This window comes from Marmota monax, unplaced genomic scaffold, assembly GCF_021218885.2.
Source record: "Marmota monax isolate L192 unplaced genomic scaffold, Marmota_monax_Labrador192_F-V1.1 WCK01_AAM20220418_F8-fsc00052, whole genome shotgun sequence".
Classification (NCBI taxonomy): Eukaryota; Metazoa; Chordata; class Mammalia; order Rodentia; family Sciuridae; genus Marmota; species Marmota monax.
In genome coordinates this window covers 6983266-7004712 of record NW_026693473.1, presented here as the reverse complement: position 1 = coordinate 7004712, position 21447 = coordinate 6983266, and the positions used below count along the sequence as shown (strand labels likewise).

General features: G+C 36.8%; 1 protein-coding gene across 13 annotated transcripts in view; it reads left to right on the top strand.

Annotated features, from left to right (window-relative positions):
* The first annotated feature begins 4065 nt into the window (after positions 1 to 4065).
* Lrch3 (leucine rich repeats and calponin homology domain containing 3) overlaps positions 4066 to 21447 on the top strand; it is a 126100-nt gene continuing 108718 nt past the window's right edge. For all 13 annotated transcript variants that reach the window (XM_046458100.2, XM_046458099.2, XM_058583535.1 and 10 more), the window contains exon 1: positions 4066 to 4357. In XM_046458100.2, coding sequence (XP_046314056.1) covers positions 4096 to 4357 — 262 coding nt within the window. In that variant the 5' untranslated portion in view covers positions 4066 to 4095. The remainder of the gene's footprint in view (positions 4358 to 21447) is intronic.

The window sequence follows — 21447 nt, the reverse complement described above, 5'->3', positions numbered from 1 at the left end:
TGACTTTTTTTTTTTTTTTTTTTTTTTGGTCACTATTAACAAAAAACAAAAACAACCAAGCATATGATTTAAACTTACCTTTAAAGAGTTATTTTGGACATAGGAGTTAGTCTTTGTCGTTATTTTTGGGGGGCAGGGGGGGGTTGACAGGTACTAGGGATTGAACCTAGGAGTGCTTTACCACTGAGTTATATCCCCAGCTCTTTTTAAATTTTATTTTGAGACAGAATCTTCCTAAGTTGCTGAGGGACTGACTAAATTGCTGAGGCTGGCCTCAAACTTGCCATCCTCCTGCCTCAGCCTCCCAAGTGATGGGTATTAAAGTGGTGCACCACTATGCCCCGTTAATCTTTTTGCAAATGACACTTCAATATGAACTCTAAGCATTTGACAAGAATTTTACTATTGTAAACCATTTGTGGGGATTTAAAGATTATTTGCTTGGAAATTACATATTTCTAATATTTCCTCTCACCCATGTCAGTTTACTACCTGAAAAGCTTGGTAAAACAAGCAAGGTATGTCATTTTTTTTTTGGGGGGGGGGTACTGGGGATTGACTCGGGTGCTTAACCACTGAGTCACATCTTCAGTCCTCTTTAATTTTTTTATTTTGACACAGGGTCTTGCTAAGCTACTCTTAGGACCTCACTAAATTGCTGAAGCTTGCTTAGAATTTGTAATCCTGCCTCAACGTCCTCATTCACTGGGATTACAGGTGTATGCCATTGCACCCAGCTATATTATCTGAATTTTCTTGTATATAGTTTTAAAAAATCAATTATTAGTGCTTCTTATTTGTTACATTAAAAAAGAATGAGACCAAGATTTTAATCCCAGTGTTTCTATGTCTTAAACCATAATATATTTCTAATGAATAGTAGACAGGAAAAGACTTTTATTTCTGCATGATGTAGTAAGGTGCAGAGCTGAAAAGAGCAAATGAGATTTGGGTAAAACCTTTGCTCCTGTTACTGAATGAGTTAACTTTTAGCCTGTAAAACAGGCTGAAATGAATGAAGCAGGGAAGTTCACTGTTAAGACTGAATAACACACACTGCCTATTTTTTCAGCTTTTCCCCTAGAGCAATAGTTGAATAAGCTGTAGATCCCTGTAGCCCTTTTGTTCACAGCCTTTTTGTAACCATCTTAATCACTTTTCATCACCAGATTCTGGTGAGCTCCCTACAAAGATTCCCATTACTTTTGTTTTTTTTTCTTTCTTTTTTTTTTTTTTAAGAGCTTAATGGTTATTATATGTAGTAGTTGGATTCATTCTGACTAACTCATACATGCAGGGAAATCTATTTCAGTTCATGATTCCCTTCCCCTCTTTTCTTTCCCCTTTCCCCTCTAAAGAATCCATTTCTCTTTTTTTTTTTTTTTAATATTTATTTTTTAGTATTTGGCGGACACAACATCTTTGTATGTGGTGCTGAGGATCGAACCCGGGCCGCACGCATGCCAGGCGAGCGCGCTACCGCTTGAGCCACATCCCCAGCCCCAAGAATCCATTTCTGATATTCTCATAGAATGCTATCACCTTTTTGGAAAATATTAAGGGAATAGAGAGAATTCCCTTATATTTTAAATTTTCTTGAGGTACCAGTTGAAACCTCAAGTCCTTAAACATCTCAAAAATTACTCCTTGATCTATTTTTCCTGGCATTCTTTTTTTGTTTTGTTTTGTTTTAAACCTAGAACTGTTTTCACAAATAGTATATGTAGCATCTTCATTTTTCCCCATATCCACAGTCCTTTTTTTCCCCTTGTGGTACTGGGGATGGAACCCAGGGGTGATCTACCATCTTGCTACAGTACCCACCTTTTTTATTTACTTATGTTTTGGCAACGTTTCACTAAGTTTTGAAGCTAACCTCCAACTTGGGATCTCCCTGCCTTGCTTCCAGAGTCACTTGAGATTATAGGTGTGCGCCATTGTGCAAGCCCACAGATCTTTCTTTTGGTCTTCAAATATCTATAGACTTAGGTAATCTTAGACTTGGGAGGCTGAGGCAAGGAGGATCTCAAGCTCAAGACTAGCCTCAGTAACTTAGGGGCTAAGCAATTTGGCGAGACCCTGTCTAAAGGGATGGGGATGTGGCTTAGTGGTAAGGTGCCCCTGGGTTCAAGCCTCAGTATCAAGAAAAAGACAAAGTTTTTCTCTCCTCCCAAACTTTTCTCCTGTGTGAGTACATAACCTATTTTCTGTCTCTGCTGTTTTCCATTTATCCTTTCTATTTAATTCCTATTAACATCAGCTCTGAGGTATGAGATACAGCGTAGAGTTTAATATATTAAGGACCTTAAATCTAGTCTAATAAAACTCAATCTATAAATTTGGTCAGTTAAGGATTAGCATAGTATGTTGCAAATATAAAGGGATATGTGTGTATGAGGCCATATTAGTAAGAACTTGTCAGAATGTGTAAATGTGGAAGGTAATGATGGTACATTTTGGAAAGAAACATCTGGCAACTGATCTATAACATTGTAGCGTTAATATGGAATCTATGAGTAAACAGTCATTATGGTTGAAGTCTCAATTATAAAATGAAGTTCTGCTCTAAAAATAACAATTTTAGGAAAACTAGTATAATGGAAACCAAAACATTCATTAATTTTACATATTAAGTATGTTATATTGCCATTGAATTGACCCACACTCATAACAGACATCAGTAATTTATTATGAAATTTGCTGAAGACCACTAGCATGTAGTATTAAGAGTTCATAGAAACATTCTTTGAGCAAAGTTGTTACTAATCAACTTTGGCACTGAGTTGCCAAAATTCCTAAATGCAAATGGGAATTTAGGAATTCAGGGAAGTGTTAATCAAGGGTTTTTGTTTTGTTTTGTTTTTTTTAAGAGTTGGGCCTTGAATAATGGATGAGATATCTCCAACCTTGTTTTCTTTTGCTCTCTGACATGAACTTTCCCATCTGTGACCTCAATGTTCTCTATATATACCATCACAAATCATAGCCAGATGTGTTTATGCTGATCTTTCAATATGGAATATTGCTCTCAGCTTCTAGCCTATTCTACTTAATAATTCTTCAGGACTGATTGAAAATTTTATTCATAACGCGGATTCCTTTTCTCTGAACTCCGATAGATGATCCCTTCCTACCCCACTTCATCCTCCCTCTTTATTGTTCTTATGCACTATATGTCTATATGTTCTTATGCACTTATATGTCTGGATTTCACAATAAGATTAGATTATAATCAGGAAAATGACTGAATCTGACAGGCTCTTGTATTTTTCAGTGAAAACACTGAAAAACATGCTAGACCCTGATTGCAATATTAGCGAGGTCTAATTGGTCTAAAATGAAGGGATATGTTCCACTTTTACATTACTTGAATGGTTTCAAATTTTGAGCGTTTGGTTCTACCTTTAATTCCCACGTTTAGATTATAGTCAGAGCATTTCTCTTCTCATGTTTCCAAACAGACATGCATTTTAGACTTTAGTATTATTCATCTTGCTCTTACAACCATAAAATCTTGTTTAAAGGACAATTACGATTGTGTGTCCTCATAAGAGTTCTTTTATAAAAGGGAGGATATTTATATAACCCTTTCAACAAGAGTGATGGAATTTAGAGCCAAATTAGCACATAATTTTTTCCCTCAATCACTAATAGTAAACCCGCAAATCTCTAATTGGATCATCTGGTAGTACAATGACAAGTTGAGAAACGTTTTAGATTATATACAGAGTTCACTCACACTCCCCAAGTTTCTGGCAGCAACAGTGCTAGGAAAGAATCTTTAATCCTAATCCTCTACTCCTGAGGGAGGCAGGCAAGGAAGTTTTGGTGAGGAGCGTTAAAGATTTTTGTAGAGATGTATTAGATATATACTGTGAGCCATGTAGGGGGCTACTGAAGGTTTGCGGGTTCTGTTTTGATTGCCCTTGAAAAACCTCCATATGGGCGGGGGCAGGAGCCCGGCCCAGCGAAGGGGCATCAAAGCTCTGCCTATCAAGGGAATTGTCCCGGGTCTGGGAGCCCCTGTCCCCGCCCACCCATCAGTTCTGTTTGCGCATGCGCAGAGGCGGCGGCCGGAGAGTTGTCGGCTGGGAAATGGCGGCCGCGGGCTTGGTCGCTGTTGCAGCGGCTGCTGAGTACTCTGGCCCAGTGGCATCGGGTGGTAACCTTTCCGGCGTTAACTGCGGCCCTAGCCTCGGGGCGGGCTCCGGTCCTGGCCCAGGCTCGTGGAGCCGCTCCCTCGATCGAGCCCTGGAGGAAGCGGCAGTAACCGGGGTGCTGAGCCTGAGCGGCCGGAAACTGAGGGAGTTTCCCCGGGGAGCGGCCAACCACGACCTGACGGACACCACCCGGGCGGGTGAGCGGGGCTGCGGCATCTCTGACTACTTGAGATCCGGGCGCCGGGGGAGCCCTCCCACTCAGGCGGGGTTCGGGGTAGTTAAAGCAGCTGGTCCCACAGGCTTGGGGTAGGGACCCAGGTAAAGGGGGAAAGACGTCTGCCCCAGTCCACCCAGCCCTCCGGGCCTGCGGGCCGGACGTCTCGGCGCGAGGCGGCGCGCGGCAGCATCTCTCAGGGAAGGGGATGACTTTTTAGTCTCTCCTAGAAAATAAATCAGCTGCCACTGCTGAGTAGAACTTTGCCCGCCGGTTTCTGCAGGCCCTTTCGGATTTGGGGTGCCAAATTGACTTCGCTGAGACTTGGGAGTGCAGCACCCTCTTAGATTATAGTAGCAGGAGTGTCGTCTCTGGTCGCTGTATTGTCAGCTAAGGAACGATCTCTGCCCTGGTGTTTTTTGAAAGTGTTGTTTGGGGTGGGTGTATGTGCGCGTGTTCAATGTGAACTCAAAAGCCGCAACTTCTTTCTCCGCCTCGGTCTGGTTGACTCGCCAAAATTACTTGTAAAAATAACTAGAGCCCACCCTTCAGAATCCTATTACTTTCCAACCCCACTCTTAATGTCTTCCAGAAAAAAAGGGGGAAAATGAAGGGAAGAAAATTACTTAGAAAAGATAGATTGCCTATATTTGTTATTACCTTTTACTTGAAGTATTACTTTGCTTTCTACATATTTTTGAACACAGAAAAGAAAATAGGAAATTAGGTCTTTTTGGTTTTCTTAGTGGTAGGAAACAATGTCTGACTGAATGTTGACTGAAGTACTCAACTTACTGTAATATGTTTCTCTTGTGTTTAAAATATAGCTTCCTCAAGGAGTAGATTAAAAGTTGAGTCTATTCATGCTTTACACAAAGGAAAACAATCGCTTACACATGATGTAGTAAAATATCTTATTTTTATGTAGTGCTTTTGCAGTGAGGGAATGTGCAGTATTTTGTCTCTTATTCATTCCTTTTTATTTATTTTGTAATCTTGCAGTTAACACCTTTCCTATCTTTGTGCACTCATTAAAGACTGTTAAGTGTTACATGTGATTCACTCATGTTGGAAAAACAAACAGAACTGTTAAACTACTTCAAGAAATTAATTCTTCCAAAGAAACTTTTCCCGTAGTGTAAAGTGGAAGAAATTAAATGCCTGCTTATCTACTCTCTTTTTGGAACAGTTGTACTGAATTTGTGTTTTTTAAGTGAATGATATTAAAATTAAACTTTCTTGCTAAGGTCAATGTGAGCAGTCACTTGTCTTTTGTATGTGTTCTGCCAGACAGAATCTAAATTGTCATTCAGACCACAAATTTTTTGGTTCTGTTGAGGACCTGACTATGTGACACAGTGATTTCATGTTGTTGTGAGTCATTTTAGTATTACATTAAACCTGAATCTAAAGAACAAGTTGATTATAGGAGTATATCTAGATCATTATCTTACCTACTTTTAAATCATTTTAGGAGCAATATGTTGAGCTTTTAAGAAATATTTTATTAACAAAAGACTGAAGGGTGTTTGTGAAGATTAATATGTAATCCCAAGGAAGTTTTATGTTACTATGGTATGATTTTTTTTTTTAAGAGTTCTGGGCATTGAACCCAGGGCCTTACACATGCTAGGCAAGCACTCTACCACTACATATTCCCAACCCTTTTTAGTTTATTTTGAGACAGAGTCTTGCTGGTCTGAAAGTTGTCAATCCTGTATTAGTCTCCTATGGAGCTGGGATTACAGGCATGTGCTATAATTGCTGCATTGTGCTCTGAATTTTTATACGTGTTATTATCCACACTTTTATACCATAGTTTCTATATAAACCAGTATTTTTGGTTGATACTTTATCTGGTCAAAAGTGTTGAAAAGAAGATTACAAAGTATATTATAGACTTACTTCTAACATCTTTGGCAGACCTTGGTAATTTGAACAAAAAGCTTCTAACAGATAATTTAAAGCTGATAACATCATTTTTTTGGGTTGTTCACTATTTACCCTTCACTGTTAGGTATTTTAGAACACATTGCTTTCAACAGCCCATGAATTAAGTATTATTATTCCTACTTTACATGTGAGAAATTAACTCAAAGTCATACAGCTAGTATTAATGGTAGAATTTCAACCCAGAAACATCTAGTTTCTCTATTATGTGAAGCAGCCTTTCCATGTGCAAATAGGTATACTTTTCCTGTTTTTACAGATAATGAAATCAAAGTTTAGAAATGTTAAATAATTTGCTTAAAGACCTGTAGCTAAAGGGCAGCAGGGGAGAGAATATTAGTCAGGATTGGAGCCTTGTTTGAGGTAACTCCAAAATCCAGTCTTGCTTTTTTGTATGTACTTGATGAATTCAGATTTATAGTAGCTAAAATATTTTGCTTAGACACTGCAGGAAATTTAAAGCTAAGTAAAATTACATCAAAATTGCTTCATAGACTGTTCTTTTGTAGTGTATAGAGTATTCATGGTAGAGCTGCTGTCTTTCAAGAGTTCATATCCTAGGAAACAGAACATATTACTTAATCTGTTTGTAATTGGACCTGAATATAACTTATTAGGAACATTTTCTTAAAGTTTCTCCACCCGTTTTTTTTTTTTTTTTTTTTTTAAATAGATCTTTAGGAAAAGAGAAATGTATATGGGAATAGGTGACTGCATCCAGTGAACAAGGATCAAGGATCAATCTTAGAGGAAATTGCATAAAACTTCTTGGAGCAGAAAAGATATAACTTGGGTTTGGGTAGGTTGAAATGAGAAGGAAAGCCATTCCAGATCCAGTGGACAGCATGCAAAAAGTTTTAGGGTATAGGAGTCATCAGTTAGTTTTGCCAATCCACTGTTCATTCCCCTTTCATCTGATAGCAATAACTCAGTTTTCCTAGGGAACCACCCCTCTCAGTTACATGAATCTCATCCTGGCACAGGATATTCACATGACTCAGTTCTAACTGTTGGCCAATCAGTATAGTCCATTGCTCTAGCTACAGTGATTGTTCAGAGATGAGCACATTTTTCTATCAGTACACATGAATGTTAATTCTGATTTTTTTTTCTGAACTATTGAGAAAGAGGCATGCTTTGAGCCCTAGAAAATAGAATACGAGCTTGCCAGTAAAAGGAAGGCAAAGCCAAAAGATGAAAAGAAACACCATGTTCTAAGAGACAGTGTTTGAACAGTGGGATCAATAGCCATGCCTGAAGTTAGTGCTATACTTGGATTTTCAAATTATGTGAGCTAATAAATTCCGTTTTCTGCTTAATTTCAGTAGAATGTTTTGATACAAAATAAACCAACAGCGAGACTGCTCGATGTTGTGGTGAGGCCATTTTGGTCAGAAGAAATTATTGGATCAGAGAATAAAAGAGCACCCTTTCACATATCTAGGAAGCTAGATTGATGATAGATTTAGACACAGGTCAACATTTATTCATTTATTTGTTCATATTTGGTGATTAAGGGACTTTGACAGTTGTAGGTATACAGAAAGGACCAAGAACTTAAGTAATCTTGAAAAGAAATAGGTAGGTGTAAAGATTATTTGAATTAACTACTAGCAGAACTTCTATATATTAGGTATTGTGCTAAGTAATTGGGGGGGGCAAAAATAAGAAGAGGCCTCATGGGTATTTAACAATCTAATAAGTTGGTTGGCTCCAGAAATAATTGAAATCTACAAGGGAATGAAAATAGTTCATTATGGACAATGAAAAAATGTACAAATGCTGATTGAGTTTACTTAAAAAATATCTGAACCATTAAATCTGGTAATGCTTTTGCTAATTGAAGCTAAAACTGAGCTTTGTGTTGGTCAGCTTTCTTGTTCTGTGACAAAATATTTGAGATAATATTCTTAAAAGATAAAAAGGTTGGGCTGGGCATGTAGCTCAGTCATAGAGTATTTGCCTAGCATATATGAGGCTCTGGGTTCAATCCATAGCACCACACATAAACAAACAAGCAAACAAATAAAAATAAATAAATAAAGAGGAAAGGTTTAATTTGGCTCTGAATTTCAGAGGTTTTTGACTATGGTCCCTTGATCTGTTGCTTTGGGCCTATGGTGGCATAGTGCATCCTGACAGGAGCATGTGGCAGAGGAGTTTATCCCATGGTTTATCACGAATGTTTATCACATGGTGGCCAGAAAGCAGAGAAACGAGAAGGGGCTGAAGTCCCAATTTCTCTTTAAGGGCACCTTCAATAACTTTCTTCTACCAATTCCCACCTCCTAAAGGTTCCACCATCTCTTGGTAACACCCGGAGTGGGGACCAATCCTTCCATGCAGGAGACATTTCAAATCCAAACTATAACAAGCTCTTAATATATTTCAGATATTGTGTTAAGATGTAAGTATTTCTCATGAAGTTATAGCAACCATATGAGTTGTAAGTACTGTTTTTCATCCCTAAAAAAGTTGAGACTCAGGAGATTAAGTAATTTAATCAAGATCTCATAGCTAATAAGTGATATAAAGAGGATTCTAATACAGATACTTGTGGTTTTGAACACAAGTCACACTGTCAAAGAAGTTTGAATCATAGAATTTCTTTGATTTGTGTGATATCTTTAAAGGGTTGATAACACCTCTAGTTAATCATGTGCAGCAAACAGAAATGTAAATCTGAAGTTTTGGAGTATAGTAGGGCTACATCAATAAATTCAAGAATCACAGAATTTTTAAGATTCTTGAAGGAAAAGTGAAAAGAATAGAAAAGCCAATTGCCAGCATTTATAAGGCTAATTTTTTAACCTGATGAAAAAAACAGAAATGAGATTCCATAACCAGACTTGTTCTAGACTTATAGAATCATAAAGCCTAAAAACCATCTAAGTTATTTTATGTAAAAGAAGCATTCTCAAATGATGTGCTTAGGTTTTGTAGTGAGGTGGTATACTGTTTCACAGAAGGCAAGCAGGAGTCATAATTGAAGCTGTAAGAAACCTCTTTTGAGTGGAAGATAGAAAACAAGAAACCAAGCACTCAGCATTGGGAGAAAGTATATGGTTGAGCATAGGATGGGGTTGGGGAGAGAGACCTAAGTAAGATTACACACACACTAAAGAAAACAAATTAAGATGTAGGGGGTATGCCAAAGTAATGCAGTATTATTAAAAGTCATAAAGATTGAGACTTTATGAAATAAATACTTGTTTCTTAGGTAAGAAGATGATGATATTAAAATACCATTTAATTTTTCAAGGATGCAATCTGTAACTCGCAAATTTATGGTTTTGTAATTCCTGGAAATATGCACTGGAGTGCCAGGTCTTAAGTGGAAATATGGGTTCTTCTTGGATCCTCATTGTTGTCTACTTTGTATCAGTCACGATACATATACTATAAATTATTCTAGGACTGTGTTTTCCAGTGTGATATTCACTAGCTATATGTGCTATTAATAAAAATTTTTGGCTTCAGGTGCAGTGGCATACATCTGTTGTCCTAGCTATTTGAAGGGCTGAGTCAGGAGGATGACCACTTGAGCCCAGGAGTTTGAAGCCATTATGAGCAATATAGTGGGATCACTTCTAAAAAAAATTTTATTTAAAATTAAAAGGTTGGGGACTGAGGGTGTAGTAGCAGATATTGAGACATAATGTCTTGAATAGAAATGAAATTTGCTTCTGTATTATTTATTTTATAAATCATACTTCTTTGGGCATTAGGCTATTTCTTATTTTGCATTTTTATAAAATAACACTTTGAGTATCCTTTTATATAACTCTTTTCTTATATCTCTTATTATTGCCAATGAGTAAATTCCCAGAATTGGAATTGTTTGAACAAATAATAGGCAATTTTAAAAACTTATGCAAACTTAACTTACAAGCAGAGGTCAAAAGCAGTTCCTCATCGAAAGTGTTACATATTAAAGCCTGGCTATGTTTACAGGCTACCCACAAACACTTGTTTTTGAACATGATAGTCAGCCTAACTCCTATTTCATACCTCTTTATATTTGACAGCCATGATCTCCTGCATGTCTCTTTATAAAGAGAGAGGAGCTGGGCTTTGTGGCGGACATCTGTAATACCAGCAGCTCTGGAGGCTGAAGCAGGAGGATCGTGAGTTCAAAGCCAGCCTTAGTAATGGCTTGGCACTAAGCAACTCAGTGAAACCCTGTCACTAAACAAAATACAAAATAAGGATTGGGGCTGTATGTAGAGTGCTTGCCTTGCTGTTGTGAGGCACTGGGTTTGATCCTCAGCACCATCTAAAACTAAAAAAATATTAAAAAAAAAAAATAGGGCTGGGGATGTGGCCTAGTGGTTGAGTGCACCTGAGTTCAGTCTCTGGTAACCATCCCCCCCCCCCCAAATTAAAGAAAGAGGGAGTGTGGTGGAGAGGGGAGAAAATGATAAAAAACTTTATTGAAGTACCCCTGCCATAGAGATCTGGGCTACAGTGATTGAAGTTGCTGTGTAAGAAACTTGCAATTTAGAGGCTTGGGTTTTGTTTTGTTTTAAGAACTTCATTCCAAATTTTTATGCTTGTTTTAATATAAATCTATGGTTTTAAACTAACCATTAGGGATGTCCAAAAGAAGTAATTTGCTATAGTGATTATTCTTTTTGTTTTTCCATAATCTACTTTCCATTGCATACCTCAGTTTCAGAAGTACTGTTCTAACCAAGCCTTTATGGAAATGTGCATTCAGAAGCCAAATATGGGATACTAAGAATACATTTCAGAACGTGTAACATATATAATTTTTATGACTCATTTTACAACTGTGTCTACCATTTACATTTAAAATGAAGGATCTATATCTCTCTATATGTATCTATATTCTCATCCCCATGCTTTCTTTCTCTTCTGCCTCAGAAACAAGTACAAGTCTGGTATTGAAACAATGGGAAAGAGACTTAAGAGGTAAAAGACTTGTGTTACTTAAGTTTCATGCACACACATATGTGTGCTTTATAAAAAAAAAGACAAGGTCACAGGGAGGGCAGGGAGATCATGGCTATTGAGTATAAAACTGAAATAAGATTGAAATTTAAATTTTGGGGAAATCCAGACTTCGTTGTACTTTAATTATTTTTTAAATAGGAAGTATAAATAGTAGGATGGATGCCTTTAGGAAAGGTGAGAAAGATGAGTTATAGGGACCACAGAATCCATGTTGAGACTAAGAAGAATGGCAACAGCATCGGAGCCAAGAATTTCTTAAGTTCCAATAATTTTTACAGTGCCTGTCTTAGGGAGCTGATGGTTAATGCTATCTCATAACATCAAATACTTTAAAGTAGTATAGTAGCATATAAATTTATTATTTTCAGTTCATTTATGAGTTATTCCAGTCATACTTGGAAAAAAAATGTTTGGTAAATGTAGTCATTCACACAAAGGAATATTATTTTGAAATCCTGATGAAGCCAGGGGTATCAAATATAATGCTGCTAATTTTAGAATCATAAACTAGTCCTAAAAATTTAAGGTATTTCCTTACTCATTTTTAACTTTCTTCTTTGCTATTCTAAATTTCCAGATTTTTGTTTTCTGAAGAGTCTTAAACCAAGGATTTAAATTGGTTTATTTAAACTTTTTTTCTTACAAAAATTTGATTATAGGTTTTTCCATTAAAAACAGGTGTTTTTGTTGTTGTTGTTGGTGGTGGTGGTGGTGGTTTTTCTTCTTCTGGATACTAGGGATCGAACCCACAGGCACTTTACCATGGAGCAGCATTCTCAGGCCTTTTTATTTTTTGTTTTGAAACAAAGTCTCACTACATTGCACAGGCTGGCCTCAATTGTGTGGTCCTTCTGTCTCAGATTCTCAAATCCCTGAGATTACGGTGTACACCATGATGCCAGGCTAAAAGAGGTTTTAGAAAATGATTTGTACATCATAGACAGTGAAAATAAGTTACAATGAAGAGAGGACTTATTTCCAATAAATACAACAAATAAATATGCAGAGCATATGTAGAATTTATTCAGACAAGGAAAAGATAACCAAATAGAAAATTGAGGAAACACTTGAAATGGTAGAACTAAAGAGAATTCCAAAGTGCTCAACCACTAGTAATTAAAGGAATGGAAAATAAATCCACACTGAGGTGCTATTTTAAAAGCTGATAATACAAGTACTAGAAAGAATGTAAAACAGTGGGGACACCTATACAATGCTGATGGGAGTATGAACTGGTAAATTGATTTTGAAAATAATTAGGCACTATTTAGAACAGTTTTTAAAAAGCATATATTCTATGGCCCAGAAATTCTACTCTGACATATATACCCCAAAGAAATTTGTGTGTGTGTGTGTGTGTGTATGTGTGTATGTGTATATATATATATATATATATATATATATATATATATATACATATATATATATATATATACATGCCAGGATATGTGTATAAGAACATTTAGAGCATTTCTTATATTTGACAAAATGAAAACAATTCAGGTGATTCATCAAAAAAGTAGATAAATTAATTGTGGTATACCTATTTATATGATTTCACAGCAGTGAAAATGAGTGAGTTACAGCTGCATACGATTACATGGATGAATCATAGAAACAATGTTGAGCAAATGAAGTATGACACAATATATGTTTTCATATATATGAATACAAATATATTCAAATGAAGTTCAAAAACAGGAAAAAACACAAATTCTAAAATAAAGAAAAGCAAGGAGTGATTACCTTAAAAATAAGTGGTTACTTCATGGGAGAAGGGGAGAGTTATAATTAGGAAAGAGTTCTGTTGATTAGGGGTCAGGATATATTTCTGAATCACTAGAATTGTTTTATGCCTTAAGCAATGTGGTGATTACATGGTTGTTCATCTTATATTTTTTGTAAAATTAAATTGTGCATTTATGATTTACTCAGTTTTCTTCATTTATGTTCTGCTTGTTTAGGCTAACTTCTACTTTTCTTTCTTTCTTTTTTTTTTTTTTTTTGGTACTGGGTATTGAATCTAGGGGCACTTAACCACTGAGCCACATCCGTAGCCCTTTTTATATTTTATTTAGAGACGGGATCTCACTGAGTTGCTTAGAGCCTTGCTAAGTTTCTGAGGCTGGCTTTGAATTCACGATCCTCCAGCCTCAGCCTTCCAGTCTGCTGGGATTACAGGCATGTGCCACTGAGCCCAGCTAACTTCTACATTCTTAACTTATATATTTCTCATAGCAACTCTTCTTTTTGACTTTTTTCCTTCTCCCTCATCTTGCTACCATCCGTTCTTCCTCAGTTAGGCACTTCTTTTCTTGCTTCATTAATTCCCTGTGCTTACTTCTCTATTGTCATGAACAATATTGTCTTTTGTGGTATTTCCTTGTAGGAAATATATTAGCCTTCTATTGCTGTATTTTAAAAAATTACCAAAAATTTAGCAGGTGTGGTGGCACACATCTGTAATCTCAAGAAGGTTGAGGCAGGAGGCTTGTAGTTTTGAGGCCAGTCTGGGCAACTAAATATTTTTAAAAGAGGCAAAAGATTGGTAGCGCACTTATCTGGTATGCCCAAGGCCCTCAGTTCAATCCTAAGTACTAAAAAAAAGTTACTGAAAATTTAGCAGCTTAAGACAACACCCACTTTTCAGTTGTATAGGTTAGAAGTCTAGACTCAGCTAAATTAATCAGTCTGACAAGGCCAAAATCAATGTTGGCAGGTTGGGCTTTTATTTGTGGAGGTTTGAAGTAAGAGTTTGCTTTCAAGCTCATTCAAGTTTTGGCATAATTCACATCCTTGTGGTTATGACTGAGGTTCCAATTTCCTTGCTAATTGTAGCTTCATGCCACTTTAAGGTTCTGGAGGACATTTGCATTCCATACTACATGACCCTCTCTATATTCAAGTTAGCCGTGATATGTCAATTCCTTCTCATGCTTTCAGTATCTTTGACTTCCTCTTCTGCTACTGTCCAGGGGCTTGTGATGAATTTGGGGTTATCCATATTCATTCTCTCATTCTCTCTCATTCTTTCTCTCTTTTTCTATCTTTTGGTAATGAAGATTGAGCCCAGGGCCTCATATTTGCTAGGCAAGCACTTTACCTCTAAGTTATATCCTCATCCCAGAGTATCTCTCTTTTGGTTAAATCCAAGGTCAGCTGATTAATAAACTTAATTTCAATTGCAAAATACGCAAAAATACCTTCCCACAAAGAAGATAATTGGAGAATGATATGCCATGTTTAAATTCACAGATCAGGTGTCTTACTCCATTTCATACTGCTATAACAGAATACCACAATCTGGGTTAATTATAATTGACAGAAATTGATTCATGGTTCAGGAAGACAGCGACTAAGAGGGTTGCTTCTGACAAGATTCTTCTTCCTACATCATAGCATGCACCTCTTAAAGGTCTCATCTCATAATGCTGTTACAGTGATACCTAAATTTCAACATGAGTTTGGATGGAGACAAATATTCAAACCATAGCAGATGAGAAATTCACAGAGGGATGGAATTTTATGATTCCACCTAACAGGTTCTGCCTTATCTCTTTATTGTACAGTACCTACTGCCTTTTGGTGTTTGTTTTAATTGAGAGATAAAAATTACATATATGTGTGTGTGTATGTGTGTGTATATATATATATATATATATATATATATATATATATATTTGTGTTGTACAAAATTATGTCTTTATATGTATACATTGTGGAATGGCTAAATCAGGTTAGTTATATGGCACTTAATATAATGTCCTCCAAGTTCATCCATGTTGTAAATACAAGATTTCTTTCTTTCCTTCCTTCCTTCCTCCCTCCCTCCCTAAAGAGAAAGAGCGGGTTGGGGCTGTAGCTTAGTGGCAGAGCGCTTGCCTAACATGTGTGAGGCACTGGGTTTTATTAGCACCACATAATTTTTTTTTTTTTTTAAAGAGAGAGTTTGTGTGTATGTATGTCTGAATGAATATATCACATTTTCTTTATCCATTCATCATTGAGGGATGCTTAGGTTGATTCCATATCTTGGCTATTGTGAATATTGCAGTGAACATGGAAATGCTGCTATCTCTTCCATTTTTTTCTGTCTTTGGGGTATATACCCAATAGTGGAATTGTTGGATGATATGGGTAGTTCTGTTTTTTAAATAATGAGGAACCTCTATATTTTTTCCGTAATGGCTATATTAATTTACATTCCACCAATAGTGTACAAGGGTTACATCTTCTCCACATCTTACCAACATATGTTAGCTTTTGTCTTTTTGATAATAGCCATTTTAACAGGTGTATAGTTTGTAAATATTCTCTCCCATTCTCTAGGTCATTGATTGTTTTCTTTGCTATGTAGAAGCTTTTTAGTTTGGTATAATCATTTTTATTGCCTTTGTTTTGGGGGTCTTCCACAAAAAATCATTCCCAGACCAATGTTTCCCCTGTTTCCGTTTAGTAGTTTTACAGTTTCAGGTCTTACATTTAAGTTTTTAAGCCATTTTGAGTTGGTTTTTGTATATGGTTTAAGATAAGGATCTAATTTCATTGTCCTGCTTACAATTTTCTTAAGACCATTTGTTAAAGATAGTGTCTTTCCTCCAGTATATTCTGGGAAGCTTTCTCAAAAATCAATTGACCAAAAAATATGTGGATTTATGAGCTTTTTATTCTGTTATTTTGATCTATGTGTCTGTTTTTATGCTACTGCCATAATGTTTTGATTTATTATAGCTTCATAGTATATGATGTCTTTCTCTACATTCGTTCTTTTTGTTCAAGGTTGCTTTGGCTATTTAGGGTCTTTTGTGATAATATAAACTTTTTAGGACTGCTTTTTCTGTTTCTGTAAAAAAAATGTCATTGGAATTTTGACAGAGGTTGCGTTGAATCTAAAGATTGCTTTGGATGATATGGACATTTTTACTGTTATTCCAAACCATAAACAAGGAATATCTTCAGTTTTTTGTCCTCTTCATTTTCTTTCAACAGCATTTTATAGTTTTCAGTGTACAAATACTTCTTGGGCTAAGCCATTCTTGCATCACAAGTGTAAATCCCACTTGATGAGTAAATTTTCATTTTAATATGCTGTTGAATTCATTTTGCTAGTATTTTGTTGAGGATTTTTGCTACTATATTCATCAGAGATTTTAGCGTATAATTTTTTTTTCTTGTGCCCTTTTCTGGATTGATAGGGTCATGTTGACCTTCCAAAATGAGTTTGCAAGTTTTGCTTCTCTTCAAATTTTTTTTAAAGAGTTTAAGAAGATAGTTTTTAAATGCTTCTTAGAATTCAGAAGTGAAACTTTCAGGTCCTAGACTTTTCTTTGATGGGAGAGTTTTTGTTACTGATTCAGTCTCCTTACTCTTTATCAATCTGTTCAAAATTTCTGTTTGTTTATGATTCAGTCTTGGTAGGTTGTATGTTCTTAAAAATGTATCCCTCTTCCAATGTACTGAGCATATAATCCTTGAGTGTTATTGAATGAATGGATGGATGGATGGATGAATAAGAAAGGAAAAAGGAAATGATAAAGAGGCTGTTCAGAGGCTCTCTGAACTTTGGAATTGATAATAGCTGATTTCTGTGTAATTAGGTTTAATGGGGATCCCTGGGACTTTAATGATAGCTTGGAATTCATTCAGGACATTCTTAAAGATAATACTAGTGACTATGCTTCTTTTTGCTTTTCTTAGGTATTCAGACCTTCTTTAATTGGTGTTATAGAAAATCAAAATCAGTTCCTAAAATATAACCAGTGGCAGTATGACAGTTTCTAGGTCTTTGCAAAATTTTAAACCTTTTTTTTAACGAAGTAGGCTTTGTATGTTTATTCAATGTTTACAACTTTAATAATTATGTAGCCCTCAGTTGTTTAAGAGAATCCTGATAACATGGTATTTTTTTGTTTATTTGTTTTGTTTTTGTGTTTTTTAGCCTAGTAAATTTGTTGTTTCTGACAATCTTTTTGGGTACTGGGATTAAACCGAGGGGTGTTTTGCCAATGCGCTACAACAGGGTGTCATTAAGTTACTTAGAGCCTTGCTAAATGGCTAGACTGGGCTCGAACTTATGATCCTCCTGCCATAGCCTCCCAGGTTGCTGGGATTACAGGTGTGTACTACCATGCCCAGCTCTGACAATCTTTTTTTTTTTTTTTTTTTTAGTTGTAGTTGGACACAATACCTTTATTTTATTTATTTATGTTTATGTGGAGCTGAGGATCGAACCCAGGGCCACACATGTCACTGAACCACAACCCCAGGACCCCCTCCCCTCCCACCCAGCTCTGACATCAAGTGACAAACTGTAGCCTCAAACTTTAGTAAGCATAAAATCACCTGTGGCACTTTAAAAAATTGTGCAGTCTTAGATCTGACCCTTGGAGAGTCTAAATCAGAAGATCTGATGTTGGGTCCCTTAAACTACATTTTTAACAAGCTGCCTGATGGTTCTAGGTATAGGTGGTCAAGAACCACCACTTGAGAAATAATTCCTTAGACTTTATTACTTTTCATTAAAATTTATTTAGGAAGATACTAATTATTTTATATTTGGTTCTGTGGCACGCTATATAGGAATTCACAGAATCATGTAAGAAATGCAAAATTTGAGATACCATCCCAGAATTAAAATCTGCATTTGCATTATAGCTTGAGAAACACTGCTATAAAGTTAATCAGGAATTGAAGTTCCTTTTTTTCCCCAGAGTCTCTGAATTAGGTAAACAGTTCACTCCATTAATCTAACTCAATACAACATAAGGTGACCATTTGAATATATGACTTTTATTGTGTTGAGAAACAACTCTTGTCTATTTAAACAAATGTGCAATCCTGATTCTGACTCCTGGAGAGTCTGAATCAGAAGATCTAGTGTTGAGTTCATTAAGCTATATTTTTAACAAGCAGCCTTATGGTTCTAGGTACAAGTGGTCAAGAACCACCACTTCATTACCAAGGCTTTAAAGTTATGCAAAAACCTAGAAATTGTTTTATTGCCAATGGTCATATTTTAAGGGACTGACTCTTATATTATGACACCAATTAAAAATGATCTGAATATGAGTTTTTGACACCAAAAGAAAGCATACTCACTAGTATTATCTTTGAGAATATTCTGATTGAATTCCATTATATTATTCACAGGTGGGGCTGGTGTAGTGGCTCAGTGGTAGAGCATTTGCCTAGCATGTGTGAGGTACTGGGTTTGATTCTCAGCACCTCATATAAATAAACAAATTTCCATTGACAACTAAAAAATATTAAGAAAAATATTACTCACAGGTAATTAAACTTGCTTCCCCACCCCCCAGATAATCTTGGAGTTAAGTATATTAATTAATTAATTAATCTGACCCAGTACAACATGGGGTGACCAAATTGAGTATATGACTTTTATTGTGCTAAGAAATAACACCCCTCTATTTAAAAAAACAAAAGGACCCACTTTGGGGATGCTGAAGGCAAAAAAAAAGTTATGACACCAGATACCTTGCTCCTAGAATATGATGTGCTGAGTACATCATGGATGTGTATATAGCTAGAGTTAAATGTGATGTTAGCAAGTCCTTTTGGACTGTGCCTTGGCTCAGCTGGACCCTTGACTAAGTTGTGCAGAAAAAGGAACTATAGTGCAGAAATCCCAACTTGAATCCAGAACTTTTTTGAATTATCTTGTCTCCACTTCTATCTTGGTAATTTGCTGAGAGCCACGGCCGAGTCTGTATGGCCCCTGGCATTTTGCCAACAGTATTGATTGACAGGCGAGGCATTACTATCCGCCTCTGCTGCAACTTTTGAGTTCTCGCACTATTTTGGAGTTCTCGTGGAGATTTCTGGGGATTCCCGGAGAGTTCCCATTGGTTGGGGAAGTGCAGGAGGAGGGATTTCCGGGAGAGATTTTTCCTTTTTTAAAGTACTTTTAAGAAAAAAAGCAGGGCCTTGGAAGTTCTCTCAGCAATAATTGTGCTTTCTACCAAAATTATTATATCAGAAGCAAGGTTCTGCTTCTCATATAGTGTCTTTGTTTCTAGCATCACTTTTAGAAGACTATTACTTGCTCAGTTGCTCATCTTGCTTGTGAAAACATTGTTTAGTAAAACCAGTAACTAAACATCCTTCTGGTCAAATCAGTGCCCATCACAGGTTTTGTTAATTTTACTATTTATAGTTCTTGCAGTTTGTAAACACTTCCTTTTTTTGAGAGAGAGAGAGAGAGAGAGAGAAAGAATTTTTTAGTATTTACTTTTTAGTTTTCGGCGGACACAACATCTTTGTATGTGGTACTGAGGATCGAACCTGGGCCGCATAGATGCCAGGCGAGCCACATCCCCAGCCCCCACTTCTGCCGCAGTCTGGCTGGGCACAATAAGGAGCCACTTGTCAAAAGAAACTAACTTTATTTTTAGAACCACACACGCCAAACAAAACAGCCTCTCAGGAAAAACCCTCAGAGCCTCAACTGCCACCACCGGCTTTCCACAAGCCTCTCTCTCCCACACAAGCTTCTCTCCCCCTCCCACAATCCTCCTGCTCTTGAGGCCGATTGGCTGGGTCACGTGGGCGGAGCCAAAAAAGTCCCCCAATGAGCAGCTCCGTGGTCTGAAAGGGCAGGGAAACCGCCCAATGAGCATCACCGCAGAGGAGCCAATCAGCTAGATGTTGCTGGGGCCAAGGAGCCAATCAGCTAGATGTTGCTGGGGCCGCTGTGAGCCAATCATCAGCCAGCAGCTGGAAGTTTGCTGGCAGCTGGAAGTTTGCTGGGGCCCCTTTGGCTGTGGCTCTCAACATCTCCCCCTCTCTGTTTAAACAACAAGCATGTGGCTTAGGGACCTTGCCTGTTAGGCAGTCCAATTCAACATATGGTCCTTACCCGTCATCGGATGAACTGACCTCTAGGCGTCAGCCTCCTGTCTTAGGTTGGTACCACTGCAATTGGATCATACCCGTCACTGACTACCGGTCCAGCATACAGCCATACTTGTGGATAGGCCTTTGCACCTGTGGGGGGGTGAGGTTCTTTGCCTCACCTCTGTTGGCCCCCAAATTTTAGACCATCACTAGTAGAGGAGGATGCAAAATGCCATGACATTAAGCCAATTGAGGGCTCCTTTGAAAAATTGTACCACCGGTGACACCATCAGCAAAAATACTCCAGCACTACCACAATTCGCTGTACCAACAGATAGTTCACAATGCATACAGGTGAGCTCACAATGTGTCCAGGCAAGTTCTGCAAGCAGTTCAGTGATGGCTATTGTAGAAGCTGTAGATTGGTTTTATCTTTGACTTCACCAGCACTGGGATGAAGATAGGAATTCTGGCAATAATAATAAAATAACTTCCTTATTTTCTAACATAAGATAATGAATAACAGAACTTAAAGACATTTTCTGCGGAATCTACATTTTGATTATCCTTTTTTTTTCTCCACAGAAGACAAATTTTTCATAATAAATATTAATTTTTCACCCTTTATGTTATCTTCTCTTTACAGGATCCTTAAGAGTCTTAGAGAGTCAAGATGTTTACAAGTGACTATACCTGTTGTGTCCCATGCTCATGTGTCACTGACTAAACCATATTTGGCAGGCCTCTTTCCCAGTTACAAAATTGCTACTAAAAATATGAAAATTGCATTCCTAGAGTAAAACGATTTTCTTTTATATAATTTCATATGACAACTGATGCTAGAGAATAATATCAGGAACAGCATTGATCATTTCATATCAAAGAGCAGGAGCCTTTCAAAGTCATTAATGTGGTCAGTTTTTAACCCTCATTTGACCAAATTCTTTTTTTTTATATTCATTTATGTCTTGTTCTCCAGCTTTTTCATATCCAATATAGTTATGTTTTATATGACATGTTAACCAAAGTATATTTTAAAGTGCTACCAAAAAATTTTACAAATACCAACAGTTCAATGCCAACTTTTGATTACTCATTTTCAGTAAATCTCAAATTTGTGAACCCATATTTTAAAAGGCTCTTGAATTTAACTTTACTAATTTACCTAGTATAGTTAGTCTGATTTTCTTTGAGTATCCAGCAGATTAATTGAAGCCAGTTTCACCCAAGATTTATTTTTATTCTTTAAACAAAAGAATGTTTATGTTACATATGTATGACTTTCTAGTATAA